Genomic DNA, 17838 nt, shown 5'->3' with positions numbered 1-17838 from the left:
CTGGTGCAGTTGCAAGCAAAGCATCGTGGCGGGATCTACATGTGAAGCAGAGTACATGGCAGCCTCGGAGGCAGCGCATGAAGCAATCTGGGTTAAGGAGTTCATCACCGACCTAGGAGTCATACCCAATGCGTCGGGGCCGATCGCACTCTTCTATGACAACACTGGAGCTATTGCACTTGCCAAGGAGCCCAGGTTTCACAAGAAGACCAGGCACATCAAGCGTCGCTTCAACTCCATACGTGAAAATGTTCAAGATGGAGACATAGATATTTGTAAAGTACATACGGACCTGAATGTAGCAGATCCGTTGACTAAACCTCTCCCCAGGGCAAAACATGATCAACACCAGAACGCTATGGATGTTCGATTCATCACAATGTAACTAGAATATTGACTCTAGTGCAAGTGGGAGACTGTTGGAAATATGCCCTAGAGGCAATAATAAAATGGTTATTATTATATTTCTTTGTTCATGATAATTGTCTGTTATTCATGCTATAACTGTGTTATCCGGAAATCGTAATACACGTGTGAATACATAGACCACAACGTGTCCTTAGTAAGCCTCTAGTTGACTAGCTCGTTGATCAACAGATAGTCATGGTTTCCTGACTATGGGCATTGGATGTCGTTGATAACGGGATCACGTCATTAGGAGAATGATGTGATGGACAAGACCCAATCCTAAGCATAGCTCAAAGATCGTGTAGTTCGTTTAGCTAGAGTTTTTCCAAATGTCAAGTATCATTTCCTTAGACCATGAGATTGTGCAACTCCCAGATACCGTAGGAGTGCTTTGGGTGTGCCAAATGTCACAACGTAACTGGGTGACTATAAAGATGCACTACGGGTATCTCCGAAAGTGTCTGTTGGGTTGGCACGAATCGAGACTGGGATTTATCACTCCGTATGACGGAGAGGTATCTCTTGGCCCACTCGGTAATGCATCATCATAATGAGCTCAATATGACCAAGTGTTTGGTCACGGGATCATGCATTATGGTACAAGTAAAGTGACTTGCCGGTAACGAGATTAAACGAGGTATTGGGATACAGACGATCGAGTCTCGGGCAAGTAACGTACCGATTGACAAAGGGAATTGTATACAGGGTTGATTGAATCCTCGACATCGTGGTTCATCCGATGACATCATCGAGGAGTATGTGGGAGCCAACATGGGTATCCAGATCCCGCTGTTGGTTATTGACCGGAGAGGCATCTCGGTCATGTCTGCATGTCTCCCGAACCCGTAGGGTCTACACACTTAAGGTTCGGTGACGCTAGGGTTGAAGAGATATTAGTATGCAGTAACCCGAAAGTTGTTCGGAGTCCCGGATGAGATCCTGGACATCACGAGGAGTTCCGGAATGGTCCGGAGGTGAAGAATTATATATAGGAAGTCAGGTTTTGGCCATCGGGAAAGTTTCAGGGGTCACCGGTATTGTACCGGGACCACCGGAAGGGTCCCGGGGGTCCACCGGGTGGGGCCACCTATCCCGGAGGGCCCCATGGGCTGAAGTGGGAGGGGAACCAGCCCCTGGTGGGCTGGTGCGCCCCCCAACTTGGGCCCCCCTGTGCTTAGGGTTGGAAACCCTAGGGTGGGGGGCGCCTCCACCTGGCTTGGGGGGCAAGTTTTCCCCTGGCCGCCGCCCCCTTGGAGATCCCATCTCCTAGGGCCCCCCCCCCTAGGGGGCCTATATAAAGAGGGGGGAGGGAGGGCAGCCGCACCCATGCTCTTGGCGCCTCCCTCTCCCATTGCTACACCTCTCCCTCTCGTAGAAACTCGGCGAAGCCCTGCCGAGATCACTGCTGCATCCACCACCACGCCGTCGTGCTGCTGGATCTTCGTCAACCTCTCCTTCCCCCTTGCTGGATCAAGAAGGAGGAGACATCTACCTGACCGTACGTGTGTTGAACGCGGAGGTGCCGTCCGTTCGGCGCTAGGATCTCCGGTGATTTGGATCACGACGAGTACGACTCCCTCAACCCCGTCCTCTTGAACGCTTCCGCTCGCGATCTACAAGGGTATGTAGATGCACTCCTTTCTCTCGTTGCTAGATGAACTTATAGATTGATCTTGGTGAAAGCGTAGAATTTTTTTTATTTTCTGCAACGTTCCCCAACAGTCTCTACCAACTTATACATTCCAGAAATATGTTCATGGAGTTGGTATTTGACGGCTTCAGAATATGCAAGAATCAGGGGGAGTATCTTCCTGAATTGTTCCTGTTAAAAGCATCATATCATACTCTTTTTCCCTTTATGAGTTTATTTTATAGGTTCTCATAAAGGTTTTTAATGAGGTAATATCAACACAAGACCATATGTTATATTTTCTGTTTTCCCCACCGGGGTTTTGAAGAAAGTATATGTGACATATTTATTGTCCTCTAAACTCTATGAGTTTTCTCGTATTTAGTTCAAAAGGACAATAACCATTATATGTTGCATCATTTTCTTCTTATTTTCCCACTTGGTTTGAAGGAGTTTTAGCAACATATCAAACACCTATCTCCTTATATTTTTTCCATGTGGTTTTTGGAGGAGCCTATAATCAAGATGATGATTATGCATGGTCAGGTGGTGATTAGGGGGAGTGCTAAGATTAATTAACTAAATGTTAATTAAGGTTAATCCCCACTCTTCCACTTTTGGCGACCGCACGACGGTTGCTCCTGGAGGGTTGTGTCTTCACCCAGAAGGCACCTTTTCACATGCTATATATGTAACCAATCTGATGGAATAAAGTGTTGGTTGAATCATTTGTTGTCTCTCTCGATTCTCTCTCGATTATTCTTCTAACAATTTCAACCAATCAAAATGAGGGGAAGTAGGAGAGGTATCTTGGGGATGAAAATGCTCCAGATCCACCGGTGAAACCTCAAGCAATTGGAGTGGATCTAGGGGGTGTTTGGGTGGGAGGAAAGACAAAGGGGAGGAGCTGACCACGGGGAAGAAGAGTGATGGTGGGGCCCACACACCAGCCCCTTCCAACCTTATCCACCCCAGGACCCTACAGCCAGGGGGCCGGCGGTAGGTTTTCCAATCCTACCGTCGGGTTGACTGGCGGTAGGGTCCTTTTTCCACGTCAGCCCGAGCTGACGTCCGTCTCGACACCTACTGCCACGGTAGACGGCGGTAGGCTGTGGGGACCTACCATCAATGTCTCTGGCGGTAGGCAAAAGGGTCAGATTTTAAAAAAAAATCCAAACATGGATCAGATCCAAGACATAAAATACGAAAATGGTCAATACACGAAATTTTGCCGCTAGGAGGACCATGCCGAGGACGGGGGCGCAGGCGCTCGCTGCTAGCTTTTCAGGTGCCTGCCCGGGGACGGGGTGACACGGAGCATCAAGCATCAGCACAGCGGGTTCACGTGGGCGGATGGATGTGACATGAACTGCCGCGTCTGTACGTGCCAAACTGTGGCGTTGCGCTTGCGTCCGGGAGAGCTGTACGAGAGCTGCAGGAGGTGCGTACGACTGGTTATTCTCGTGCCAAACGATCAGATATTTTGAGTTGGGAAACGTGTGTATCTGCAGTTTGAGCGACAAGTAATTCCGGATAGAGGAGTACCAATTTTCAGAGAGGGATCACAAGAGAGTTTTCGGGCATGGTTGTGACAGACGAAATTGCACAAACCATCAACAATTGGGGGCGATTCTGCATATAGAGGATTTTGCACATAACACTTACCATTATGGTTTGCCCTACTCCGACGAGAGGGGCGATGCTGGCAGCACGCCTTCAGCTCACTCCAGTGTTTATACTCGTCGGTAGGTGGTCTACGGATCTGGATATAACTTTTACTTCTAGTGTTCTTTGCACTACCTTGACAGTAGATGAATAGATTGCAAGATTTCCTGAAAAAAAAATTGTTTACACGATTCCTAATGGGCGAGCCCCGCTTGTAAGTGCACACATGGCAAAATTGACGACCACTTCATCTTGCTAGTTAAAACCACTAATATTTGTAGTTTTAGTTGCTCACTCAATTTTTTTGGCTCAAAATATGTTTTAAAAAATCCAATCATATTTGTACCAAGTGTTGGTATGAAAAAAATCTTAACTTATTTGGATCATAGCTTTGGGCAACTAACATCATACTACTCGAAGAACATAACTAACAATTCCCACGGCTCGTCCTTAACAACATCCAAGATATACAATTGCCATTTTACTTGTCCAGGCTACCCCAGAAATCACTAGCAACTATACGTACTTGCACAACCAAATTCATATTGTGAGGTTATCATGGATGAGTGTAAAGGGGACAGAGCCACAAATGTTCCCGCCCATGTCTGGGAATGTCGCGCATCCTGGCAAAGGTTTCACCTTGCCTTCACGGTTAACACTTGCAGGGTACTTCAAGAGGTGGCCTCTCATCTCAGTCACCTCATTGGCAGCGAACTGATCCCAGTTATGTTCCCCGAGATGTCGAACCCGCCTCATGCACTGTATGCTCTCTGGATGGTTGAAGTCGTCCTCGATAGCTCCAATATGCTCGGCCCAGAGCGACATTCTGTACCCATAAACCTACACAAATTTGATTTAGAGAACGATTCCAGATATATCAGCTGTGTCATATAACCCACTAAATTATTTAACTTAAAATGCATCAAAAGCTGAGTAGTAGAATTGGCATCACAAGTGCCTAGTGTCATTCGTAGTATTCCAATAAATAATAAGAAAATGTAAATATCAATCTGATATCATGTAATGGCAAAAACGGCAGATAGAAAACAGAGCCAATCAGCCAATGAAGACATGCCAGTCCTGCAAGTACCAAGAAATGTTATGCAGAAGCACGAGCATGAAAAATGAGGCATCACAGGATTACCTGTCCACGGGGGGCAGAAATTTTATTTGCCCAGGTGTACTGTGGTTGATACGCTCCCATAGCAATCTCAGTGTCTCTGGTTCCTTCCATGGACCTCTGGTTGATATTAGCTGATCCAATTATCACATATTCATCGTCCACAATCATGCCCTTTGAATGTACATACACCATGAACCTCCTATTTTCCCTAGCTTGTTCCTAAACAGTGGAGTGTAAATGATTACTCCGTCCAAGGTCAAAGAAAATATGACAAAAATCACAAGACCTTATACCAATCTCCTTTCAGAACTAATGCCACATGGCTATTCAAAATAAAACACATATGCTGTAAGGATGTAGGTGGGCATCCTGCGAAACCCACATATAGGGCTATCAAAAGTCAATCCTATGTTGATCTCATTAAAAAGTATACAAGGTTGACTTTTGTATGCTTGTAATGTATGGGGGTATTCGCGAGCCTCCCGCTTGCAAACTTCTGAAGCAAGAGACAAAAAAGGATCTGAACCTTTGGCATTGTCGTGCATCATGGATCATAGAGGCTAATAGAACCATGTCAGTACTTTTCTGAGACAAACACAGAACTGTCAAGTTCTGTCCAGGTGAAGGCCATTAAGCTCGACGCATGTCACTACTCTACTACAGTATTATATTACAACTGAAAACTCAAATACTTCAACCTTCCTGGGATGAATCAAAACAGCCAGGGATCACAAGCACAATGTGTTCAGACTTAAAAGGAAAACAAGACATCATTCTCACCTGAGGACTATCTGCTGTGCTTGAAGCGCTAGGACTGTCAGAAGCTTCACGATTGCCAAGACAAAAGAAGACCAAATAATCCTGAGGCTCATATACATCATCCAAACCTGCTTCTTTCAAGGCTCTATATATTATCTCGTACATCATTTGCATTGTTTTGTTCTATAATGCCATAGGAAGAGAGAAAATTAGTGATTCCACAATATAAATGAACCGAGATGCTCCATAATGAATAAACAAGTAACATGGCACAAACAAAGGTGCCCAGTCTAACCTGCCAGTACAGAATTCTTTGTGCTATGTGACCAGTTGGTTTACCCTCAGGCCACATAGGAAGCACTATGTATGCAGAGAACCTTTCGTTCACCTTAATTTTGGTTGCAATTTTGAGAGCAATTTCAATCGGTACTAGATTGTTAGCCCCTGAAAGACAACATATCGCAATCTTGAGTGGTCAATCAAAGAATTTGGTGTGTTCTGTATTTACATAAGAAGAACACTGAATCCAAAGGTGGAGAGAAATGCACTACATGCTAATTAGGACTTGTTTTGGTTTCAAGCTAACTTTGCCATAGCTAAACTAGGGCTGTTTGGTTGTCCACAACAGCACAATTTGCCGCACCAAACTTTTCTCGAGCCACAGTAATTAGGTGATCTCAGGTATGTGCTTGATTCCTAGCCACAGGTGTGGCTTACCACTTTTTGCCGCACTTGTCATAGGCATAACTTTTTGCCGCACTTGTGACTCCAATTTTGTTGGCCACACTTTTGTGCAAGCCACACATTGCCAAAACTTAATTGTGTCCTGGTTAACCTTGAACAACTAGTGTGACCATAGCTGAGCCTAAGACTCCCTTAGACAAAGCATGACTATAAATATCAGCGCCACACTTGTGGCGAGCCTAAGACGCATAGATCATATGAATAATAAAGTGTAATAAGCCGCCATTGTAGCAATCAAACAGACACAACCGAAGATACTGTGGCACGTAGCATGTCTAAGATTAGGCTGAGAACCAAGCATACACAACTTTTCATGAAAGGAGGGTGACTATGCATTACGTTCATGTAAAAGAACAATGAGAAAACTACAAAGTACATGCTTACCAATATCTTTGTTTGAATCCCAATCGAATGAAGAACCTATGAAGTACTGATTCTCAATATAAATAAAGTGTTGGGCTGCCCGGATGGCATTCACATAAGCTGTGTGTATGCTCATATCAATTAGTACATTCTTTCCACAAACAAGATTCTGTTAGCCAAAACAGGAGTGTTAGTTAAAAGCACGCAAACTGCATTACATAATGTTAGCGGGTGTTGCTGCTCTAATTGATTCAGTGACCTTTCTGGTTGCTTCTCGTGGATCCTTTGGAAATCCCTTGGCAGAGTTGGAATCAATAGATCGAAACACCTGAATATCAAAGTACAAAAGAGTTAAAAGCCTGAAAGTTGAAACAAGAAGCAAGGAAAACCCTTGATTCTTGAGTTTCTCATTCGAAAAGAGAGATTCTTCAGTTACAGAATTTTGCAAGTACCTGAACATGCCATGCCTCAGGATCGTTGTCGCTAAAATATAATGTGTCGTTAATGTCTATGATATCAGGTATTCTTTCAATACTGAGAAGTGCGTCATCATATGATTTTCCGAATTTCTTAATACCATGGTGTTTCGATGCCTTCAACCAACGCTCCTCAAAATTCTTTAGAACGTCATAAGCTGCTGGACCGTCGATTTTCGAATGCAAGTCATGCCATGGTTCCCTTGGGCCACGAGCATCAACCGCCTGCAAACAGATGACAAGGATAATTACTTTCAGAACAGCGATTTGAATAAACACTGAGCAGAAGACAGGATGCAATTATTCTTCCTGTCCTAAGATGATCTACTTTCAATGATTAAAAAGCGAACAGCACATAAGGCGGAAAAAAAGAAGACTCCAGTAACACACAAGTAGTACATGACAAAGGAGTAGAACACTTACAGCAAAGTTTGGATTGTGATAATCCTCCTTGTGCAAAGTTTGAAGAGTCCGAAACAGAGGGTGCCCAGGTAGATCATAGCGTCCACCACATAAATCAAGGCCTCCAATAAAAGCAATTATTTTTCTCCTATTACCGCCAGCATCAGCATCCACGATAACTGTTTTCTGATGATGACTATATGTTGTTCCTGTTTCCTAGTAATCAAAACCTTCATATGATAAATAAATGGCACTGAAGAATTGATACAATACAAGATTACTTCATAAAATAAATACAAAAATAATTTAAATATTGTGCAGCTATATATTTTAGTTTCCTGGTTAAATAATACTTCCTCCGCCCCAAATTATAAGATGTTTCGGTAGGCTAAAATATAGCCTACCAAAACATTTTATAATTTGGGACGGAGGTAGTAAATAGTAAGAACTGATATTCTGAAGTAATATAAGACAGCAGCATAATATAACTTTAAGGTTGCAAAAATAATGGATGGCACACAAACTAAAATCACACACATTAGCTAGGTGCACTGAACATAATACTTTCAGTCTCCAACAAAAGATAATCTACAATAACAGATAAGCAAAATGGTTATATGACATAATAATAGGGATAACCTTCTGTTTCACCCAGCTGTGACGTTTCCCAGCAGATCTTGGGCAAAGCAATATTTGAACCGGAGAGTGCTTGAAGAATCTACGTGTCTCCTCATCTCGTGTTCGCATATATCCATCCTATAATAAAATTTTGATTAGGAGGTCTACATAAATTCTTTCATCAGAAGTAAAAATAGGAAACTAAAAGTGTACATGTATCTAATGAAAATATATCATGGAAATTTGGACAATACTTCTCTCCAACAAATTTTGGACAATACTGAGAAATATCTTCGGAATATTATACTACCTATGTTACAACTGCATATTTTAGCTAATCATTTCCAGATGATAACCACAGATATAATGGTGAATTTGCAGCACATATTAATTAAGAAACCTGTGAACCGCTTTCTATTGCAAACAAATATAGGCTGTGCTATATCTTTAACCTGTTTAGCAGCTTAAAATTTGCAAGTAATAACTATTACTGGGAGATTGGTTGCACTACAATTTTCATCTTGAATGCAAAATTGCCTCAACACAGCAGTTTTGGACTCTATGACTATGAGTAACTCATACCGTTCTGCCGATAATAGTATCCGATGTTGGATCGTCCCATACAAGAAGCAACACCCTCACTCCTTCCTGTGACTTCATCTTCAACAGGTCCCCAAGTGACGGCACCTCCTCGGCCCCGTCCCTTACGAGGCGGATGGTGTGGAACACCGACCACCCGGCGACGTAAATCAGCCGCCGCGCCTGGATTATGGCGGTGTACATGTCGCGCCAACATTGCCCATGTTGGTATTGCAGCCCATTGTCAAGCCGGATGTCCGGGAGACAGCCCTCGGGCACATGTGCATCCTGGTAGAGGGTCACCTTCATGCCACGGCGCAGAGGAAAGTATGCATTTGGCACCCCATGGCTGTCCGGCCCAGCAGTGACACCACAGTGGTACGCTGTGAGGCGAGCCACCGGGGTGTACTGTATGGAGAGCCGCAGCACTGCGCCCGGAGCGCACGGCTTGCCATTGGGATCCAGCAGAGGATAGGCGCCCTCGATCTTGTCCCCGCAGAGGAGCTGCTCGGCGGGGATGGCCGCAGCGCCGATGAACTGGCTGCCGAAGACGTCGCTGTCCTTGACGGCGAACTGGACCTCGGCCGCCTCGTGGCCGACGGGCACCACGAAGTTCTGCGCCCACACGGGGTCCTCGCTGTTGGGCACGACGTAGGTGCGGGCGACGGTGGCGGCGGAGACCTGGACGGTGACGTACGGGTCGCTCGTCATCGAGGCGCTGGGCACCATGTCGGCGACGGAGCCGACGAGGCGCCGGCCGAGGAGGTCGCCGAACTTCTTGTAGAGCACGCCCATGTCGGGGAGGCCCCCCGCGTCGCGCACCCAGATGTCGAGGCTGCCGTGGAGCAGCACCACCTTGAGCGACGCCCTCGCGCTGCCGGGGCGGCGGCTGCTTCCCTCCATCGCCGACCGCCTCCGCCAGTACCGTCGGGCTGTGGGGTCGTCTGGTCCTGTACGGCTTCATCTCGCTCCCCGTCGACCAGTCGGCCTGAAATGGGCGAGGCGAGGACCGGGACCTGCCGCGGCCGTGGGGTCTTCGGCGAGATGGGGACGAGGCGAGGAGCGACAGCCGCACGGTGGTGTGGAAGGGAAGAGTCGTCGGCGCCGACAACGACGGCGGAAATGCGATGGAAGTTAAATCGGGAACACGACGGCGGCCGGTCCCCGCACCGCACGGCAGTCAATTGGATTTCCCGAGGATTATCCTAGCGTTATTTTTCAACAAGAAAATTCCACGACTGGTAAGAAATTTCGAACTATGGCCCAAGGACGAATTTTCTTTTGACACAAATTCCACGTGTTCAAGAGCATAGTAGCGCCGCTTGAGGACAGCTGTCCTTACTAGTTACACACAAGACCCCGATTTTTTTTTAATCTCATACCGCCCGACCATAAGGTATGACTACATGGAAAATCGAAAGTTTTTTATGGCAAGTAGAGATGCGAAGATGACAAATTTAGTTGGCAAGCATGACAACTGCATGCTTCGGTTTATTTTTTGGCAGAAAATTGCCATGTGTGTCAACTAACTTGTCATCTTTGCATCACTAGAATTGTGATCGAAAACGTTCGATTTGTCATGTGCTCGTCTCTGATGTCAGGTGCTTATCATTTCTGATTTTTTTTGCTTGACCGTCCTTAACAAACCCTTAACAATTGTCCTTATGGCATTCACCGAAGAAAGAGGTGACAATAACCACAAAACGCAAATCTGGAAACTTGTTATCGCCATAGCTTTAGTTCTCTCCATCTCATCTGGTTTTGTGTTGCCTTGTCTTGCTCCCCATCGACTCGCCGCTGAAACTGAACCGATTGTACAGTTGGAATCATGGGGAAATAGAGGTTTTACTATGGTAAAAAGCCTACGTCAAGCTTGCTGATTTGTATTGATGTGTATGAGAGAGATTATAAAGTGTAGTTTGGATATGTGTATTGAACTCTCACAATCTTCGGAGCGGCATCGGCGCTTAAAGTGAACTTCGCCAAATCAGCGACAATTATGATCCGAGCGGGGACGGAGTATGAAGAGCTCGTCAAGTCGGTGCTACCTTGGAAGATCACCACATTTCCATGCAAATACCTAGGGCTCCAGTTAAGCATCAAACAACTCAAGGGATCCGAGTGGCAGTCGATTGTGGATGCAGCCCTACACATCTTGCCTGGATGGCAAAGGGGCTTGATGACTAGACCTGGAAGGCTTATCCTCGTCAACCAAGTCATGAGGGCGCGGGCCACAAATCATCTTATCGTTGCGGAGGCGCCAAAATGTGCTCTGGAAAGAGTGGACAGAGGTTGTCGGGCCTTTTTTGGGCCGGGACAGAGGAAGTAAATGGAGGCAAATGTGTGGTATCCTGGGCAAGGGTATGTAGGCCAAAACACTTGGGCGGCTTGGGCGTAATTGACTTATCTAAGCAAGACATTTCCCTAAGATTGCAATGGGAATGGCTTAGACGCACGGATGCTTCCAGGCCTTGGCAAGGCCTCAACTTGACCGCGGACAAAAAGGTTGACCAGGCTTTTAGGAGTCTGGTCAAATGGAAGGTTGGAGCGGGAGACAAAATTTTGTTTTGGAAAGATCGGTGGCTCCATGGCGCAACCATCACAGATCTAGCCCTCTTGGTTGTCGCGACAGTCCATACGCAAGTGGCCAACATGAGATTGATACGTGATGCTATGTGCATGCATGCATGGATGAACGACGTAGTGGGTGACCTATGCACAGAGGGTCTAACCCAGTTCATCGGAATTTGGGAGATCATATCAGAGATACAATTGGATGCTCAAACTGAGGACGGGCCCATTTGGACTTGGAATGCGACAGGAGACTACACTACATCATCAGCATACAAGATGCTTTGTGAGTGAGGAGTTAGATTTCACTCCTTCGATGCAATCTGAAAATGTTGGGCACCACTTGCGTGTAAAATCTTTATGTGGCTGGCAGTACAATATCGTTTGTAGACGTCGGATAGAAGGGCTAGACACGGTTTGCAAGACCAAACGTTAAAATGCTACTTCTGTGATCAGGAGGAAGACACGGTAGACCACATCTTGCAGCAATGTGTGTTCTCGAGGCAAGTGTGGTACAACTGCATTACCAGGATGGGTTTGAGGATGAAGCTTTGCCCAACATATGACTCTCGGTTGGTGCAACGGTGGACGGAAGCTAGAAAACGCATACATAAGCAAACTCGGAAAGGATTTAACACATTCATGATGCTCATCTGCTGGACACTTTGGAAACAGAGAAACGCGAGTGTTCGGATCGTGCCAAATTAAGAATGAATGGGAGATTGTGGACATGATCTTCGACAATTTGAGGACTTGGGCAACGGCAGGAGCATTTGAAGGACGACATATATCTGAGTAGTAGAGTAGCATGAGGAGTGGGGTGGAGGCTTGGTTGGGGTCGGCTTGTCACTTCCAACTAGCGCAAATGTAATACTCTTGTACATATTTTCTCTCTTCTATAAAGCTTTTGGCGCACCCTTGGAAAAAAAGGATATGCGTATTGATGTGTACGAGAGAGAAGGGTTATAAACAAGTTGAGTTTTACTATACTTTCGAGTATTTATACGCGGTGCTACCAACCCCGTGAACATTGAAGTGTTACACACACACCACCACCATCACCACCACCACAGCGCGCACACAGGCACAGAAGTGCCAAAAAAAACATTACTGTTTATACTATGGACAACGGCAATGAAAACCCATTGTAGATCCATATGTCAATCGAGTCAGGGCAGTGTTCACTAGTCGCCTCGCTCGTGAGGCCATGGTATATTGCTTTCGTTCTCTACCATGGTAAGTTTATAAAATATATAATTTGGACCATAGCAAGTTTAACTTTGGTACCATGGTAACTTTTTTGTTTGATTGAAAATCGTTCCTAGAGAATGATTCGTTTCCGCAAGGGGAACATCAATTCCTTATTGGAGTCCAAAAATACAACTGACACGCCTAATAGGAAGCTCCTATTTGACGCGTTTTGCGTCAAATATGCTCGCATGCACACACATTGAGCCCCGGTTGGGCCGGCCCATTGGCGAGCGCGCCCGTCCGGCACTGCTGCGCAACGGTGTAAAAATTCACAAAAAGTTGTGCCCGAAATCACTAGTTAAGGAGTACTCCTTGCAGAGATCAATCCAACTTTCCCAGGTTGCGACAAGTGGCGCGCTGCATGTGCGCCACTTGTCGCAAGCTGAGAGTTTTCCTTTTTTTCGTAGATCTGTTTATTTAAAACGGTTATCTCTTAAAGTGTGCGTCCAAATCTCGAACCGCTTTCGCCGTTGGATTCCTCGCGTCGAGATCTTCAAAACTAGATCCCATGTTGATAGGTTTTGATAAACCTTTTTTTTCACGAAAAAATCGGACGAAAAAACCGGACCGGGAACACGGTTTTTTTTTTCCTTTCCGAAAGAGGCACGCCCATGCCTCTCGCGAAAGCACAACCGTGCCTCTCGCGGAAGCAAAACCATGCCTCTCGCGAAAGAAAAGAAAAACATACAACGCGTATTTTTCCCTTTCCGAAAGAGGCACGCCCGTGCCTCTCGAGAAAGCACAACCGTGCCTTTCGCGGAAGCAAAACCGTGCCTCTCGTGAAAGAAAAAAAAACAGAAAACGTGTCTTTTTCCCTTTTCGAAAGAGGCACGCCCGTGCCTCTCGCGAAAGCTGTCGTGGTATTCTCACGGGGGGCTTGCGAGCCGACAGATGCCACAAGGGCTTAGTGTGAGGGTAAGACTACTGCTGATAGGATCGGGAGCGGGTATGCGAGTAGCACGCGGTGGTTTACCCAGCTTCGGAGCTCTTCGGAGAGATAATACTCCTACTGCTGCATGTCTGAGTGTATCTGGTATATCTGGTACAGAGTGCTCCTGGAGCTGTATCTGAGGTCAGTGCCATAGGCATCTGGCATCTGACCTCGTATATGTGTGTATGGCCGCATGTGCCTGAATATGCATGCGTGAGTGTGTGGCTGGCTAGCTAGCTCTCTTGCTAGCTTGCTTGCTTGTGTGTATGCGTGAGTCTCCAGGGGAGTCCATCCCCTGGATGGATGGATGTGTGCCTTTATATAGGCATGGCTAGCTTACTATCTAAGCTATGTGGTGGCATGGGAGCAAGGCATGGTGGGTGTCATGCTTGTCCCCTGGGTCACTTCATAAATAGTGTCAGGGGACAAGTGACACTATACATGATGGCTGAGATGACACGTGAATTGTGCTCGGGTACGGTCGTCTCGTTGGTATCTTGTCGGTGTCGGGTCGGGCTGCAGTCGGCAGCCGGCTGGTTGGCGCAGTCGGCGGCCGACTGGTTGGCGCAGTCGGCAGCCGGCAGCCGGTCGGGCAGGGCAGTCGGACGGGGAGCCGGCAGGAGCGGCCGGGCAATCGGACCGAGGGGCTTTGCTAGCCCCGATGTCTTGAAATATCGTCTCACCGTCTTCGGGGTATCCGTGTCCAATTACTCCGACAAAAGCATAACCGTGCCTCTCGCGGAAGAAAAACCGTGCCTCTCGCGAAAGAAAAAAAAACAGAAAACGCGTTTTTTTCCTTTCCAAAAGAGGCACGCTCGTGCCTCTCGCGGAAGCAAAATCGTGCCTCTCACGAAAGAAAAAAACAGAAAATATGTTTTTTTTCGTTTTCAAGAAGCACGCCCGTGCCTCTCGCAAAAATAAAACCGTGACTCTCGCAAAAAAATGTGTTTTTTTGCCAAAAGAATATTTTTTGAAAAAAAAATTGGTCAAAATGCTAGGAAAGACCGGTAGAAAACCAAAACGTTAAAAAAAACAGAAAAAGAACTGTTTAAAAAGCCGAAAATGCGTGCTGAAAAATAAAAAAACAAAATCCGAAGAAAGCGCCCAGAACGCGACATGTGGCAAATGGCTGAGAGCGCGCCAAGTGACGCTGATCGTGGCGAGGCTCCCGAAGGAGTGCTCGTTAATTAGTTGCTCCCGGTTGTGCCCTTGCGTAAGGATTCCCCACTCGCTGGTGACGGGCTGCTGCCAGCGAGAGGAGCTGACGAGTGTAAGTGACCAATGAATAGCCCAGAAGTTTAAGAAATAACTGCAATGTGCGATCCAATTTTTTTTATGAACAATTTTAACAGGAAATAATGTTTGAAAACCCGAACATTTTTTAATGACACAAACAAATTTTAATCAAAGTGAACAATTTTTGAAAAAATGTGAGTTTTTTTCTAAAAATTCTGAAAATTTTGAAGTTTCGGAACTTTTTTGTAGAAGTAGACTTTTTATTGAAATTCTGAACATTTTTAAAACAATAAAATTGAAAATTTCAAGAATTTGTTTTTTTAATCTGAATAATTTTGAAGGTTTTGTTTTTTTAGATTTAAGAAATCTAACTAGACAATTTTGCATCTCTTTAATACACGGAGTAGCTAACACCGGACCGAATCTTAGAGCCTGCTCCGCTCTCGATAGGAATGGTGCGTCTGCCGCATTGTCCAGCCGCGGAATTCTCCCCAAACTTGGTGCTCCTTTCTTGTTGACTGTCCAAGAAACTACGGCGGTGTAATAATCCAAAGTTGGAACCCATATCAAATTATCGGTGAAGCTCAATCGTTGCACGATGGATTCAGGGACGTTTTTACCATTAGCCTCACCCTTGCAACTACCAGTAGTGCAAACCTTCGATAAATGTGCAGTTGGACTCATGTAATAGTATTCTGATCTCCATCAAATCACCGTCCACAATAGACATGAAAATTGCTCCAGTAGTAGTCCGGAAACCTATGCTGCAAATTCTATCAAACCAAAACATGTACTATCAAAAGTTATGTGTATGTAATTTGCAGGCCCGTGAGTGAATAGGATGCAGAAAATATACGATTTTCTTCTTCATTCGCATCGAAAGCTGGGGCCGTTTAACATGTATCCGAGTTAAATGGTGTGAATTAGGCACATGTGCAGACACAAGATCCTAAGCAAAACCTAACGCTTCTTATTCTTGGGCTGAGTGGGACGACCATCATTATGTCTCCCCTTCTTTCTGGTACAGCAAAGCCATATTTTTACCGTTGCAACTGTCACTCGTCAACAGATCGAGTTCCATCGTTCTTACCCACAACTTCAACCGACAAACTGCTTATCATCTTCACGACATCTGGAGTCTCATCTTTGCCTACAACTGTCAACTGTTTATCATCTTCGCAACCGGCAGCCGTCCCGGTAACACCGGTGCCATGGAGCTCGGCGCATGCAACAACTTTCTGCATTGACATCCACCGACCAAGGATCGAAAACGACCGCAAACTATCGTCCGCAAGCGAACCATCCTGTGGTTGAATGGTTAGGAGGACAGTGGTATCCTCAGCCCATCAAGCCTAAAATCTTGCTGCTCACATTTATCTTGGATTTATTTCAGGATATTCGGTGATGTGCGTTCAGTGGAAGGAGATGTTTCCGTCGACTACGAGGCGCCTACGATGATTTCAAAAAACCTCAAGATGATATGCCGGCTCAATCTCTCGGAGGTGCTCATAAGGGTAGGGTGTGCGTGCATGCGTTCATAGGGGTGGCTATATTCGCGTATATATGAGCGCTTTGAGTCTGTACTGTGTACAGAAAAACTATCCTCTGCAAGGCCCCTTGTTCCCTCCTGCCAGGTAAGCCCTACCGAACCTGCACGGAGGCGCCCCTCGAAGAGCATGGTGGCGCTCGCGATCGCTGTTCCCAGCGCGATTCCCGTGGCTTCTCGCGACATCGCCTCCCTCATGCTATACAACAGTTGCATCAGCCCACGACATGCATCCCCGTGTGGCCCTCAGCTGGTGAGCCAGTCCCGACAACCTCCTTGCCTTGGGACGACCTAGGTGTCTGGGGGGTGACCCCCGGGTAGGCTCAAGGAGACGAGACAACATTTGGTAACATAGGGGCGGTCAACGCCCCTCAGTCCGACCAGTAGCCATTCGACTGCCCCGGTTGGCTCACCACCCGGCTACTTCAGCCGGCTCCCCGTCCGGCTGCACCAGCCGGCCTGCTGCACGGAGTCAACTGAATCGTCCAATCGGACACGACAAGAAGACACTATAGCCAGGTCACTTCACTGCGCCCCAATAGTCCCGCACTATTGACCAATAATGACGCACTATAGCATGCGTCACACGTCATCTCGTATGTCCACTCAATAGTGTAGTAGGTCAAGTGGGCCACCCCTTGTCCTCTGGGCATCCCTTTATAAAATGCACGAGGGGGGCTCACTTGGCCAGGAAGGCACTTACTTGGCCAAGAGGGCAAGTACCGTACACACTGCAAAGCTCACTCACGGCCACTCACGCCACACACAAACACACACACACACACACTCTCATGCATAAGGCAAGGGGCCCATAGTTCCCTTCTCTAATACAGCTCTAGGAACAACTCTATGCTACGTACCACATACACCAGACATGCAAGATTAGGGGTAGGGCTCCGAACCTGGATAAACCACCACGTGTTGTTGCCTTATCCCATCCCGGATCTCCATCGTAGCCTTTCCCCCACCTTTAGCCTGCCCATGGCATCTGCGGTGAGAAAACCACGACACTGGGAGTGGAACTAAGAGTGATGCTCCCGTCGTCCCACCATAACACCAGCGGCGCGTGGCCAAACCATTGTAGCCAAAGGCGCAACATGGCTCTCTCTGACAGCTAGCACACCAAGACTGGTAGTGGTGGCACCGGCCTCGACCACTGGTGGAAAAAGGGCCTTTGGTCGCGGTTCGCAACTGCCATTAGTCGCGGTTGCGCAACCGCGACCAAATAGGCGCGACTAAAGGCCCCCCCCCCTTTAGTCGCGGTTGCTTAAGAACCGCGACTAAAGGCCCGTCCACGTGGGCGCCAGGCGGCCGTCGGGGCGGAGGACCTTTAGTCGCGGTTCTTCTGGCCAACCGCGACTAAAGGCCGCCGCAGGTTTAGGGTTTTAGCCCCCCCTAAACCTGTTTTCTGTTTAATTTGTATTGTTTTATTTCTTTTGTGCTTTATTTTAATTTTGAAGGAGTTTCACATATTCTACGGTACTACATACATGCATATGAATGTACAATTTCAAACAAATTTGAAATTAGAACCAA

At 46.6% G+C, this 17838-nt stretch overlaps 1 protein-coding gene across 1 annotated transcript; it reads right to left on the bottom strand.

Annotated features, from left to right (window-relative positions):
• Positions 1-4020: 4020 nt before the first annotated feature.
• Positions 4021-9932, bottom strand: LOC123143052 (phospholipase D beta 1). The gene is made up of 10 exons (XM_044561825.1): positions 8771-9932; positions 8210-8326; positions 7592-7786; positions 7145-7393; positions 6952-7020; positions 6714-6861; positions 5881-6029; positions 5607-5768; positions 4848-5045; positions 4021-4543 (listed from the first exon to the last, which is right to left on the bottom strand). Exons 1-10 carry the CDS (start codon positions 9668-9670, stop codon positions 4244-4246), a joined length of 2487 nt encoding a protein of 828 aa, XP_044417760.1. The 5' UTR covers positions 9671-9932; the 3' UTR covers positions 4021-4243.
• Positions 9933-17838: the final 7906 nt, after the last annotated feature.

This window comes from Triticum aestivum, chromosome 1B, assembly GCF_018294505.1.
Source record: "Triticum aestivum cultivar Chinese Spring chromosome 1B, IWGSC CS RefSeq v2.1, whole genome shotgun sequence".
Classification (NCBI taxonomy): domain Eukaryota; kingdom Viridiplantae; phylum Streptophyta; class Magnoliopsida; order Poales; family Poaceae; genus Triticum; species Triticum aestivum.
The sequence above is the reverse complement of the archived record's forward strand: the minus strand, read 5'-3'. Positions and strand labels throughout refer to the sequence as shown.

Coding starts and splice junctions, on each gene's coding strand:
- LOC123143052 (XM_044561825.1), bottom strand. CDS start 9,670: ATGGAGGGAAGCAGCCGCCGCCCCGGCAGCGCGAGGGCGTCGCTCAAG. Junction 6,862..6,951: donor CACGAGAAGCAACCAGAAAG/GTCACTGAATCA, acceptor TTTGGCTAACAG/AATCTTGTTTGTGGAAAGAA. Junction 6,030..6,713: donor GGATTCAAACAAAGATATTG/GTAAGCATGTAC, acceptor GTTGTCTTTCAG/GGGCTAACAATCTAGTACCG.